We start from the raw sequence: 14,414 nt of genomic DNA on the forward strand, positions 1-14,414 counted from the left end.
GCAATTAATAGTGTTTTGGCAATAATTATCACACAACATCATGGCTGTTTCGTTGCTGCTTTGCTGTTGGAGTGACCCTTTTTGTTGACAAGGAACATCTGTTAATAAAGCCCCCAAAACACGTCTATAGCACTTGAATTAAAGTGTGATAACTCCTCCGGTGGCCATTCCATTACTGGGCAGAAACATGATAACAGTATCTCCTCCTCCATCCTGCTCCCTATTCCAGAGCAGGCTGGGTTTGCAAAACTTTCCACCCTCTGCCCGATGAAGACCCTCCTGTGCTAGATTCCCCTCATGAGGAGACCCTGTCACTTCCCCTCTGGCAGACCAGGATCGAGGGGAGGGGTGGAGAGGTTGAGAAACTGCTCGCCAGTTTGCCAAGTGAGAAATGCTGGATTCTCTTCACGAGGAGATCCTGTCATTTTCCCTTTGACAGACAGAGGGTGGAAGGTAAGAAGCAGCTTCTCTTCCCCACCAGTCTGCAAAGGGAGAAATGCTAGATTCTCCTCATGAGGAGACCCTGTCAATTCTCCTTATGTAGATGGAGGAGGGTAAAAAGCTGCTCTTTCATTTTTCTTCCTTTTTTTAACAGACGTGAATTTAAATACAAGGTTTTATTCTTCAGATTCAACCAAAGCTTTGTTTGCTTTCTGAAATCTTCCACACTAGAAATAAAATAAAAGCTTTTACATTAAATTTCAATGTTCTAGGACTCTAGCTACAGTTGCAAGAAAGTGGCTTCTTCGCTCATCCACTTTTTTTGGGACGTTGTGCCTTCACACAGTGAAACCACTGTTGTAAAGATTATTTTAATACACATGCCAGTCAATGAAAAGGAGATTTGAACCTAAGTCACATCTACTTTTAAAAGAAATGTGAAAACAGAGTAATTCAATACAATGTCTCTGAGTGCATGTAAACTAATGTAAGAGCTTTTTAATAAAGCAAAAATGGCAGAAATTATCCATTGCTTTTAAAGTGCAATGCATCATAGCAACCTCCATTCCTGCACTAGCAATAATCCAAATTTCTTCATATAGCTTTAGGAGAATGTTTTTATGTCTAACAACTACAGCAAACCTCTTTAAGTTTTTATAGCTATAATACCCATGTTATGAAAGCAAATCCAGAGAAGTTAATTAGTATTGGCTGTCTTGATTCCAAATTTTTGGGGTTAGGCATTGGAAAGTTAAAGCAAATTCATATAGCACCTGTTTTGCAACAGTGTGTGCTTATGGGGCATGAACAACAATATCTAAACAAGGTTCATGCAAATACTTTGCAATTATCATCCTACATTTTAGTGTTTCAACTGGATATACTGATTAAAGCACACATTATATCATTCACACAAGCAGATGAGATTTCCAGACATCTGAATCAAATGAATCATCCCTTAGTCCTTACTGTCGATTAAATATTTGAGATGGTGTCAAAGGATTTACTATATTTCTTCTGTGAAGCAATTATTTTGGAAAAACTGATCCCTGCATGAGACACTAATTTGGTTTTAAAGGTTGGGGGAAAGCTAGAGAGTTAAAAAATTTCTTTCTGCTGACTTTATGATGTTAAGCCCATAGAGCTATTAAAACAAACACCAAAATCCAAAGGAGATATCCACTGCAGAATTGTTTGCATCAGCAAAATCAGAAAACAGGAGGCAATCCACTCTCTCATCCGCAGTCTGACTTGCACTTCAAAATCCAGCCCCAGAAGACTGGGAAACTCCCTGGAGCTGGTTTTCAGGGAATATTAAGGGCTGGGGGACAAGAGGAGGACTTTCTATTGCGCTAGCACAGTAACACGACAAGATTTAAGCCTAAAATAATATATTAAGTACGCAGCACCAAGCTGAATGGTATTTAGTTATCCCAGCTCTTACCTTCAAGCCTTCTGTTGGTAGTCTATAGCCAAACCTTGCTGGCAGGTCATCAAATGTCTGTGTTGCATTTTCAAAATTAAACTAAATGAAAAAGAAATGCAAAATTGTATATTATATACTAAAACAAATAACAAACAGCTTCATTTATATACCGCTTCATACTGAACTAGCAGTGTCTAAGCGGTTTACAACTGTATGCTAATTTCCCCCAACAATCTGGGTACTCATTGTAGCGACCTCGGAAGGATGCAAGTCTGAGTCGAGCTTGAGCCCTTTTGCTGGTATTGAACTCACAACCTTATGGTTTTAAGTGAGTGGCTGCAGTACAGGCATTTAACCACTGCGCCACCAGGGCTCTAAAGAGAAGACTGGCTCATATAAAACCATTAACATACAACTGATATTAAGATTCCACAGTGTAAACTTTACCGCCTTTCTGGCTTTAGGGAGAAGAGACTGGTGTATGGTCTGAAGGATGAAAAAATCTAAACCCAAGGCTCAGCTCTTTGTGTTCCTTTATTCATCCATTTATCTGATTCAGTTCAGTTTTTATATAGCTCACTTCCATATTTTAATTGTCAAGACTATTTGCCTTCACATATGATCATTCTTTGCCTTGAGATGAGCTAAATTATGCAGAAATGTTTAAAAGTCCTTATAAATATTTACTGTTAAAATCGTGTGGGTTTAAAAATAACAAAAAATAAAAGGCCTTGTGGAAACTCCAAAAATTCTTGGTCATTTTAATGTGCCATAATACTGTTGTTTCTGCTGCAATTGATGCCTCTAGAGGATATTATAGAGTAAGAACAAGACATTTCTGATTTTTAATTTTAAAATGTACCAGAATGCATTTTCAGCTTTTAGAACAAATGTTTTTATCCCTGTCTTGGGTCCCATACAAGGAGTAAGGCAGGATATAAATTAAGTAAATGGATAAACAGATCAGTCTTCTGCCCCCATCAAGGTATCATTTTTAATTAAATAAAGTTGCAGAATGCCTTCTTTCATTTTGGTGGTTCACAGTCTGCACATACCAGAAATATTTTTAAAAGAAACCTAAAATTGTGCAATCCATATCATCCTTTGCATGTGCTTCTTCCACACACAGGGATTTAACAACCATATGAAAAACAGACATACTCCAAAGTTGGGAAATTTAAACTAGAGTCAGTAAAAATCTTATAATGTACTGTTCTTGGAGAAGTAAAATTCATTCAAGAGGAGAATCTAGAGTGGATATTTTGTAAAGAGAAATAAGGAAATGTATACTAAAATCCAGCTGCTGATCCAAACTTGAGTAGACCCATTTGATCAGTGGAATTTACATAAATGTTGACTCACCATTCAGCAACTGAGTAAATGAGTCTACTCTAAATTTTGGGATTAGCAAATAGATTTAGGCTTTTGTTTTAAAACCAAGTTCCTGGACTAATGTTGGCTTACTACCTACCCAAGAGAGATCATAGGAAAAGCACTTTTGCAAGTTGCTACAAAAATAAGGAAGAGAAAAATAAAATCATACTTCTTATAGAGAAGGACTGGGTTTTCTATAGTTACATGTAATGCTAGCAAAGATAGTGGCATAAATTTACTTTCTTTATTAAAAACAAAAGAAAAAGGAGGATTTAGATTGATTAGATATATGCAAGCTAAATACTCTTCTCTTACACGGGGGATCCGTTCCAGACCCCCCCTCACGTAAGAGAAAAAATATGTAAGCTCAAGCCCCATAAAAGTAATGGGGTTCGTAATCACGACTTGATTACTGTAACGTCCTCCTGGCCGGGCTTCCTCTTTCTCACCTCTGTCCTTTAATCTCTGTCCAGCATTCAGCTGCATGCATTATCACTTCCACCCACCGCTCTGACCACATCTCTCCTGTGTTGGCATCCCTTCACTGGCTCCCCTCCCTTTCCGCATTCAGTATAAGCTCCTGCTGTCGACATTTAAAGCCCTCCATGGACTGGCCCCTCCTTACTTATCAGACCTTCTTTCTCCTCACCTTCCCACTCGGGCCCTCTGTTCTGGTAGTCAAGGTCTGCTGTCTCAGCCCAGGATTTCCTCTGCCCCATCCCGGATTCGCCCCTTTTCACTTGCTGCCCCTCACTCCTGGAACCTTCTTCCCCCACAAGCAAGAGCCATCACTTCTTTAACCAGCTTCAAAACGGAGTTGAAAACCATCCTGTTCAGAGAAGCCTTCCCAGGCATTGCATAATTGTTGCTTACTATTTGATGTTCTTTTGGTGCCTGTTTATCAAACCATTTCCTATATTGCTATGTACTGTATATGTATTATCCTAGTTGAGAGTATGTATTTTCCCTGGAAGAAGATTAACCATCCATTATGAAGCCAAGCCCTCCCTCCAGTCCATCTACCTTGGTCCAGGCCTCGGAGGTAGAGAGGAACTGCTGGCCCTCTTACCCTTTCCCTCCACCGCTCCCTTCTCCTTCTGTGTCATGTCTTTTTAGATTGTAAGCCCGAGGGCAGGGAATCGTCTAACTAAAAAGATTGTATGTACAGCGCTGTGTAAATTTACAGAGCTTCATAAATAAAGGTTAATAATAATAATAATAATAATAATAATAATGGGAACTTTTTTTCTGGCGTGGCTTCCAGCATATGCTGGAAGCTGCATATGGCGCACCCGCATCTGACTCAAGCACATTATATATCTATCAACACCTATTTATATTGTGGTTGGACACAAACAATGTGGAAGAGCTATTAACCTCATGGGTGGAGTTCTTCAAAGGAGCTGCTTGTGGGCCTTCCAGATATATCTCACTGAACAGATATGACTTTGTGACTTTCAAGTCAGAAAGACTGAGAAGAATATTTTTGGTAGTAGCATGGCAAGCCTGATCAAGATGCCTTTAAACTAAATCATTGGGGAGGTGATTTCGAGATGATAGCTCAAACATCAATTTTAAGGCAAATTTTAAACACAAGGATGTAAATTCTTTTTATGTTTTTATGCCGCTGGGCCTTCACATATTGATATGGGCGCTGTTTTGTTTTAAAGAGTTTAAAATTTTAAAATGTTAATAATGTAATGTTTTTAATTGTTTGAATTGGTTTTTTTTTAACTTTGTATTTTTAACTTTAATCCTTAAGCAATCGTGGAGCAGGATGAGGTACCATAAAGCTCCATCAAGTGGGACAAAGGGATCTGTCCTCCTCACCTTCCAAAGCTCATCTTTCAGCCACAGCCATGTGCTACCATCACAACTATTGCCTCACTCATAAAAAGCAAGGTGGAGGGGGCACAGACTGTGCCCCCAACAAGAAAAGAGTCTGACGTTCCTACACATCTCCTCTCACATGCTCCACCAGTGAAACAATAGCTGTGTTAGGAGGGTATACCTGTGGTTCAAAGTTGGTATTTGGAAAGTGACAGAGTTCCTATGTCTTGCTTGACAGAGGTTTAAAGTATCTCATCCTCCTTCATGATCTGTTAAGGCCTAAAGTTACAAGAGCCTTGTCCCACATCTGACTTGGCAAGCCTATGTGACATATAGGGATTTCTATAGACCCCTGGTTTACCACTTGACAGATATGCCCAAGGAGTAGCGAGACTGTAGGACTGAGGGAATATATCCTATTCACACTACAGACTGGGTATCTTGTGTAGTACTGGCCTAAATGTAATGAGGATGGCAAAGAAAACTTGGACAAACATGGCTTTGGGAATTTGGAAAGAAACACTGAATTTTGTTTCTTGAGTAGAATTTGTCAGGAAAAAAATTGTATGCTAGCTCACAAAGTAACACATAAACACATCAAACTGAACCAGGTAATAATTTTAGAAATTTATCTAATTCACAACCAAAACACTGAAGGATTGCAAGGACAGATTTACTGCTTTAAAGTGAGTTATCCCTTACCTCTACAACATAGCGGTTGTGAAAAAGTGAGAAACCAACAGCATGTTTATACAGAGGGAGAATACTTGTGTCCAAATATGAGAACTGAAGAAAACATACAGATATACTTTTATGACACTCTTACTGGCCTACTAAAAAATGATCCTTACTACACACTTCCACCAACATATACTGAGCTGAGTGGTTTGTTTTGTTCCAAAGACCCCACAAGGAAATGACATTCTCGTGTAAATTTATTTTGTAAGGTTGAGCACCCAATTCCCTTAAACATTTTTTAGAATACTCACCGCTAAGATGTCTGCCTCCACAGGCAACAGGTTTAAGAAAACAAATAGCTGAACTGTGAGGATGGTATAAATCTGAGTGGCAGACAACATTAACATTCCAATTGACAGCAGCATTTTAATTAAATTCCTGAAAGACACAAATAAAAGGAAGTTAAGAAATTTGCACCCGGAGTCAACAGATATTTCCCCAGAAAAGGCGCCCTCTGGGACGGAACGGGGACGCAACTGGATGCCCAGCAGCAAAGGTGGCATTCCAGTGTGTGATAAAATGGGGTTCTTGGCCCCATCCCGTTCCTTGCGTGCCTGCACGCGTTCACGTTTAGAACGCACTGGGCCCATTTTAGGGCCAGTGCAATAAACTCCAAGGAATCTAATTACAAGATCATTCTATGAAAGGCAACTGGAGTACAACTGATATTCCTCATTACTGACTGAAACTTCCCTTTCTAAATAAAAAATAATTTATCACAATAAGTCAGGCATATAGATGCTTGAAGGCTCAGACAAAGAATACTTTGTACTTAGGCCTGAAATATTCTACAGTTCGTCGCCTGTATTATTTGATCTGCCACTTCAGACTTTTGCTACATTACATGTAGGAATCAGTTCACTGACACTTGCAAGCAGTACGATACCATCCTGTCATTCTCAATTAATGGAAGTTCCACAATTAATTACAACACCAATATAAGAGGCGGATGCTGTAGTAAGAAATGCAAAGCAGTCTGCCTGTCCTCCCACTCCTTCATCCCAAATGTTGCTCTGCCTGTATGTAGGCTTTTAAAAAGGAGGCCATATAGAGTCACGAAAGGAATATGTTGAAAGAAATATGTGATTATCTTATTAAGATGCAAGAGCCACTAATTTAGATTTTCAGTGTCTGCGTATTGTTGGTTAGGATTTATAGAAGAGCTTTTCTAAGCTTCTGTATGTAGGCAAGCTAACTGTTCTAAAATACATATATTTTAACACGATAACAGAAAACAAGTGGGACTTGCAGCAGAATAATGCTGTGTGAATTTGCATTACTCAGGATTCAAACCACCATATTCTGATTCTTCTGTTTTCTACATCTACAAACCCTAAATTTTACTCTTAAGCCTGTTGATATTTCTCTCTTCTGCATCGTTGTTTATATGTACTGTGCACCTAGCTACATTGTAAGAGATGAGGAGTTCTAATTTGTGACTAACCTATACTTACAGGGAGCTACCGGGAGAAAACAACTTCCTTGTTGCAACAGCTCCATTGTCTGCCAGTCCATTTCTGGGCAAAATTCAAAGTGCTGGTTTTGACCTATAAAGCCCTATGTGGCTTGGATCCAGGCTATTTGAAGGACTTTATCTCCCTGTACGAGCCTCCCAGAGTATTGAGATCTTTTGGAGAGGCCTTTCTCTCTGTCCCGCCTCCCTCTCAGGTGCATTTGGTGGGAACAAGAGAGGGGGCTTTCTCTGTGGTTGCTCTCAAGTTTTGGAACTGTCTCCCTAGAGAGGCCAAGATTGGGCCATCCTTACTATTCCTGTGCAGTCAAGCCTTTTAAGCTGAGAAGGACTGGTTTTTCAATGCCGGACTCTACAAATTTTAATGGTTTGTATTTTAATGTGTTATATTTTAATTTATAACTGTTTTAATTCTTAAAATTGTTTAATTGTTTTTTAATTTTTTATATTTATATATATTTATATATTTTAATATTGTTGCACTGTTTTTAAATTGTATTGTTTTATACTTGCTGTTCACCGTCTTGAGCCCCTGTATTGGGAGAAAGGCGGGGTATAAGAAAATAAAATACTAATTTAAACACAGAATAAGTAAAATTTCTTATTACTTTTCAAAGGCATCACAGATAGCAGTTTTACTCTTGAACTGCTGAATCATGCACACAATAGCAATATCATATATACACGACTATAAATTGTGGATAAGCTGAGGGCCAGTTTTGGTCTCACAATTATGGAATTTGCTATGACCCATGAATAAGATGGAGGTAAAATTTAGGTACATATAAAGGATGAAGCAAAGAAAAAGGATACAAAAGAACTTACAAAACTCTGGCAAGTGTAACTATTCATGTTCACCCTAAAGGATGGTTGATTGAGAAGTGAATTAAATTCTATTGCACAACATTTAACACACATTGTTGGCCACCTCCATTACTGGCCATAAGGTTCAGGCATGACTGTCAGTTTCCGAGACCGTTTCCAAGACAATAGACAGTCATTAACTTGACTCCTATGGAAACCAGCATTGATCTGTGGGTAAGTTGACCCAGATTTTCATGGTAAATTATTAAACTAAACATTCACAACTTTTAGTTGAATATGTACAGTAAGTATCCCATTCACTAACTTTTTCCAGGTATTTTAAAAGCATACTATATGAAAAACATCTATTGATTATCAGTGATCTACTGATTATGACTGTCAAACTTAACTTACTGAATTCGACCTCACAGTAAAAGGGTCCACAGGAACGCTGGCTTTCCATTCAGCAACAATGTGCTGATATGCTGCTTGCTAAACCCCTGACATTTGGTCCATGATTTGTTTAGCATGGCATACAACCTGACAGCAGGCAACGGTCTAGTATGTTTCTTGTACAAACTAGGTTGAGAAACAAACTAAAAATCAAATGATTTATTCTTTAGCTTGTCATGGGAAAAAGAAGCCCCATTGCGGATTGCTGCTAGATTCATACACATCAAATTAAACAAACTGTAGAGGTGAAGTCTGGTATGTTCAGCAAGCCCACACTATAAACAGGAACCATCCTACATCAGGAACCAGCATGCTGGTTTGAGCTTAACAGGCCAGTGTTCCCATGGGAATAAACTACACCCAAGACAAATATAACCATAGCACTCATTATGTATTTTTGTGAGCAGCTGACATTTCCTCCTCTTTCCCTTCCTTAAAACTTATTTGAAGGTATCACTGTCAACAAATCTAAAGAGCCTAATATTTTGAAAGCCTCCTATTTGTTAAGGTTTCATACTCCAGCCAGGGCCTAAATAACCAAGGCAACAGATTTACTCAGATATTTGAAGCTAAGCAGGGTCAGCCTGGTTAGTACTTGGATGGGAGGCCACCAATGAATACTAGGCAGTGTAGGGTAAAGTGGGGCAAGTACTTGCTCTCAAGGCTAATTAATAATCTGAAAGGAATCCCAAAGCACATACCGGTAGTTCTCTAAATCATCAAGTCATCTTCCTAGCCCAATGACACAAAAATAAAAGCAGCTTTGCTAGATATATCCATTCCCATGACATAATGCTGAACACAGACAAACCTATATACATGAAGGCCACACATCCAATATGTCTCAGAAGCTTCACAAATATGAAGCAGTATATGAGAAGAAAAAACTAAAGCCACATGAAGGTGAATCACAGAACCACATGCTTCTGTATGAAGACACTATTGACATTAAAGAATATCACCTGGAAGCGTTTGAGCAATCTTATGACAGCATTCATTTTTGGGCAAAGACATAGGAAGAAAGATTGCAGAACAAGAACATATGCAAGACTGCCACACATTTCTGTTTACCACACGTTTTAGAAAAAAGTTTTAAAACTTTTTTTAATGTTCATTAGCTTGGGAACCTCGAAAACAGAATACAGTACTTCCTAAAAAATACCTTTATAATCACAGAATCATAGTATTAGAAGACACCACAAGAGCCATCCAGTCCAACCCCCTGCCATGGCCTGCCATAAATCAGCTGAAATCTTTTTTGATGAAAGGAAGATGATTTAACATACTGAAGTATTTGAACTTAGTTTTAATTGCATTTTCTCCTCAAAGCAAAAAAAAAAAAAAAAAAAAGTCGTTTTGCTTTGAAATGGGAGAAAAGACCGCTATATTTTTGGACGCAAACTAAAAAGGGTTACCATCTTTATGTGTCCTTTGTTAAAATTTAGCACAAGGAAGATGGACCTTTACCCAGGGACGTAGCCAAGGGGGGGGGGGTCCTTGGTGTCTGGACCCCTCCTTCCGTTAGATAAAATGAATGGTGCGTGCCGTTGTGCCGCCACACCCAAGCCCCATTATAATGGTGGGACTTAGTCTGGACCCCCCCTTCCCAAAATCCTGGCTATGTCCCTGCTTTACCATTCAGTCTTACTTGTGAATCTAGGGTATAGGTTCTGACCTAATCTTAATATGCAATTGCAGTTTTCATAAATTAAACTAACCAATCAAATCAACACATCAAATCCTAGAGGCCCAGTAAAAATTACTCTCTAGCTATTTGGCTTTATTTTTAATAAAGCCAAATACTAATAGTAAAGTCTGCTCCTCCAACACTCAAGGGTAGCCAATGACCAAATGCAGTAAGAAAAATGTTAGAAAAAATAACATTTCTCAGCAATTTAAAATATGTCGTGTCAAAAAGACTTGCCCAACCTGGTGCCCTCCAGAATTTTATACTGCAATTCTCATCAAAACAACTAGCATAAACATGTCATAGCTGACAGGAGTTGCAGTTCAAAAACATGTGCTCTGTTAGCATTGTGCTAACAGAGGAAGTGGAGTTAAATGGGGTGTTTGGTTAGGCTTGCCTTCCCTGAGGGCCTCCAAACCGGGAAAAATGTAGGACATGGTTTTAAAATGTAGGACTTTTTTTTTTTTTTTTTTAATTTCCTTACCAGGAAATTAAAACCATTTTAAAACCTTGTTCAAAGCCTCCCTGGGGCCTGGGAGACAGTGTCCCCCAAGCAGCAGGCGAGGAGGAAGAGGGGAGGAGGAGAAAAAGGAAAGGGAAGGAGAAAGAAGAAAAGGAGGAGAAAGAAGAATAGGGAACAATATAAAAAGAAGAGGAGGAGGAGGAAGAGGGGAAGAAAAGAAAAAAGGGGAAGAAAAAGAAGAGGAGGGGGAAGAGAAAGAAGAGAAGGAGGGGAAGAAAACAAAGAGGAGGAGGAAAAAGAAGAAGAGAAGAAAAAATAGGGGAAGGGGAAGGAAGAGAGATAGCTTGCCAGCAAGGCTCTTTTCTGCCCTCAGCCCGTGCAAGGGACCAAAGAGGAGACACTCCTCCTCTTGAGGCTGGCTGGCCAATGGGGAGAGTGGAGCTGGAACAGCCCTGCCTCCTGCTAGCAGTCACAGGCTCCTGCAGCAGGGGAGGGCTGTCCAGCCATTGGCCAGCCACCCTGAAGGGCAGGAGCTCCTGCTCAGCCCTGCGCGTGGCCGTGCAAGAGCACGCAGGGCCAGGGCAAAGGGAGGCAGGTGGCTAAAAGGCTGCAGCAGCAGCCGCAGCAGCAATGGCGGTGGCGGCTGCAGAACAGCCACGGTTGTTGCGGCGGCGGCAACCAGCTCAACCCGGGGCAAAGAGCCAAACCGGGCCGTGACCATGCCAAGTGGCCAAAAATCGGGTTTGTCACGGCCCCAGGGGGGTTATGGCAACCCTATGTTTGGTAGGAAGGTTTTAACATCGGATTGGGAAGGGACTCACATCTTTCTCACACACACACACACACAGGGAGGCAGGGAGAGTGGGGCATTGGGGTGGTGCGTCTTTAAAAACCTTTCAAAGCAGTATTACTGTATTGACCTGTATATAAGTCGACCCAGGATTTTAGGGTCAATTTTTGGATATATTTTTTTTAATTTTAGTTGAATATATATGGTAAACAGCACAGGAGGGATAGTAGAAGCACACACACATAAACTAATCCTTAAATATCTGTGTACGTGCAGTTGTATGTGAAGTTCATTTGACCGAAAATGTTGTTTATCCTTAGTTTTTGGTCCAGACTGTAAAGCATGTATTAGGAGCAACTGAGAGGGAACGGATGGAAGACCATTCATTTTGCCTCATAAAATTAAGTGAAAACAGAGCCAATTTTTCGCCTACGTAATCCCAATTTCACAGTGTCTGCATAGACCTTTCAGTGGGCCACACTCAATTCAGCTTCAAAATGATACAATACAATTATGTGAGCTTATAAAATCATAACAGGGACATGACTAAATTCAGTGTGTTGAATTAGGCAAGCACATTCCATGTTTAATGAAAAGTAGGTTGACAGTCATAGTTAGTAATTGGATGGGAGACTGCCAATGATGCTATAGGCTAGAGCCTATACTGTATGTCAGAGGAAGGAACTGACAAAACCATTTTGGTATATTCCTTGCCTAAGAAAACCCTATGAAATTCATGGGGTCGCCATAAGTTAACAGATAACTTTAAGGCACATTCACACACACAAGGAAAGTGGAATATTTCTGAAACTAGAGCAGATTAAACATATTGAGTATAAATAAGTTAAGACATTCAACGCAACAGGAAAATCAGTCTGACACTTCCTCTAACAAGATAGACAACTTGGATTGCAGAATTTTGCAAAGCATCTATGGAAAGGTGCATACACACGCATACATACACACACACACACACACATAATGCAGTCCACCTCTGCAATTCTAAGAAAGAAGAGATTCCCAGCCACATCCTAATGTCCTCCCTTGAGCAGGCTTAAAGACCTTCCAAGTATTAAGTAATGTGAAACCCAAGTTTGCCCTGAAAAATATGAGCTCTGGCTTGCACCCCTACAAGTAACTCTATATTATACAAGCAACTGCAAAATATATTTTTCAGCTGTGCACACAAAGCACATCAAGGCTGTCAACCTAACAAGAACTCTTACAAGAAGAAAGTCATATTCATCTTGGTAACTGTATCTTTGAATTAATATGAAGAGAAACATGCAAGGGCTCAGTGCCACAAATGGGGTTATTGGGCAGAAGAGTACATGACAGCTAAGAACAGCTATGCACCTGTTTTCCTGAGCCACAATTTCAGTCTTTAAAGCACTGGTATGTAACAATGATATAACTTTCAGTCCAAACACATCCAGGGTAGCACAGTGGTATAAGAGAGGCCAAGGCTAGTACATCTCCTCCAGACTGTTATGCTTGCCACACCATGAGTTTGCTTGTTTCAATAATTGCCACAGACAAAGAACATGACAAATAGGTTCTGCAGCCAAGAGAGAGCTGCATATAAAGCTGTCACAACAATGTGAAGCATTTGAGTTCTACAGGCTGTTTAGACTCGCATTCAGATTATCAAATCCGTGAAACACACAGGCTTTATTCACCAACATGCAGCTGTTTTGTTCATGTTTTACTTTTCCCTTTGCACATGTGAGAAAAAAATGAGGAAGCTGCAACCAACCACAGATTTCCATTACATTTGTGCCAAGGACTTTAGCTGACTAGGAACTAGCGTTAATGGTTTCCAATCCACCGTTACCAGATTTGCACTCAGGGAACATGCATGAATTAATGTGTGTTCTGGATACACATGCCTCTCAGGGATCTTGTAATTTTGGTCAATAGCACATCTTAGGCAAATGAAAATAATCACATTCACACAAAATTATCTGAAAGGAGAATGTTATTGAACACAAAGAACTCATGATATATGCAATAGCTGCATTGGGGAATAGCAAATATTATGACAGAGCTTCTCAAACAGCAAAACGTACAAGCAGAATACAGACAAATACTTAAAAGAACACCGTTGCTTTAAGATGGAGAAATAGAAACTCAAAATGAGCAAACTTGCAAGACTGAAAACTTTTGGAATTAAGCTACATGAAGCTCACCCAATAAGATAAAAAGGACTTTGAAAAACAAAATGAAAAAGAATTACCAAAAATCCCAGAATCTAGAGGTTTTAAAAATGCTTTCAACCTAGAACAAATGAAGCTTAGGCCTAGAGGCAATGACTTTAACAGAAGAAAAAGCTAGCTAGTGATTTCAACCAGCAGCCTCTGGGTTCACATACAACTCACTCCCAGCAACTTTCTTCAGAGAGGGTTTGCCATTGCCACCTTCTGAGGCTGAGTGTCACTTGCCCAAGATCACACAGTAGGGTTCCATGGCCAAGCAGGGATTCAAACCCTGCTTTCCAGAGTTGTTGTCCAATGTTCAAACCACTACACCACACTGGATCAAGGAAAGCTAAAACCCAGAATGAGCTGAGACTGACTAGTGAGCCAAATAAAGAGCAACAAACAAACAGCTTCATTTATATACCACTTTATACTGAACTAACAGTGTCTAAGCGGTTTACAACTGTAAGCTAATTGCCCCCAACAATCTGGGTAGTAATTTTAACGACCTCAGAAAGATGCAAGCCTGAGTCAAGCTTGAGCCCTTTCGCTGGTATTGAACTCGCAACCTTATGGTTTTGAGTAAGTAGCTGCAGCACAGGCACTTAACCACTGCACCACCAGGGCTCCTTATAGAGGAGGGAGTGAGGTCTACTTGAGGCAAGGGATTGCCCAAGGAGACAGTGGGGCCGCTGTTCAATAAGGATGGCACAATGCTAATAGAGCACAACAAAAAGGC

The 14,414-nt window shown here is 39.9% G+C and overlaps 1 protein-coding gene across 2 annotated transcripts in view; it reads right to left on the reverse strand.

Moving 5' to 3' along the window:
- Nucleotides 1-14,414, reverse strand: part of RNF13 (ring finger protein 13) — a 102,813-nt gene that overhangs the window by 78,772 nt on the left and 9,627 nt on the right. For both annotated transcript variants that reach the window (XM_089509059.1, XM_089509060.1), the window contains exons 2-3: nucleotides 6,061-6,187; nucleotides 1,886-1,966 (exon numbers count right to left, since the gene is read on the reverse strand). In XM_089509059.1, the coding sequence (XP_089365185.1) occupies nucleotides 1,886-1,966; nucleotides 6,061-6,174 (195 nt within the window). In that variant the 5' untranslated portion in view covers nucleotides 6,175-6,187. The remainder of the gene's footprint in view (nucleotides 1-1,885; nucleotides 1,967-6,060; nucleotides 6,188-14,414) is intronic.

This window comes from Sceloporus occidentalis, unplaced genomic scaffold, assembly GCF_023333645.1.
Source record: "Sceloporus occidentalis isolate IW3139 unplaced genomic scaffold, rSceOcc1.0.p SCAF_2, whole genome shotgun sequence".
In the NCBI taxonomy this organism is placed as follows: domain Eukaryota; kingdom Metazoa; phylum Chordata; class Lepidosauria; order Squamata; family Phrynosomatidae; genus Sceloporus; species Sceloporus occidentalis.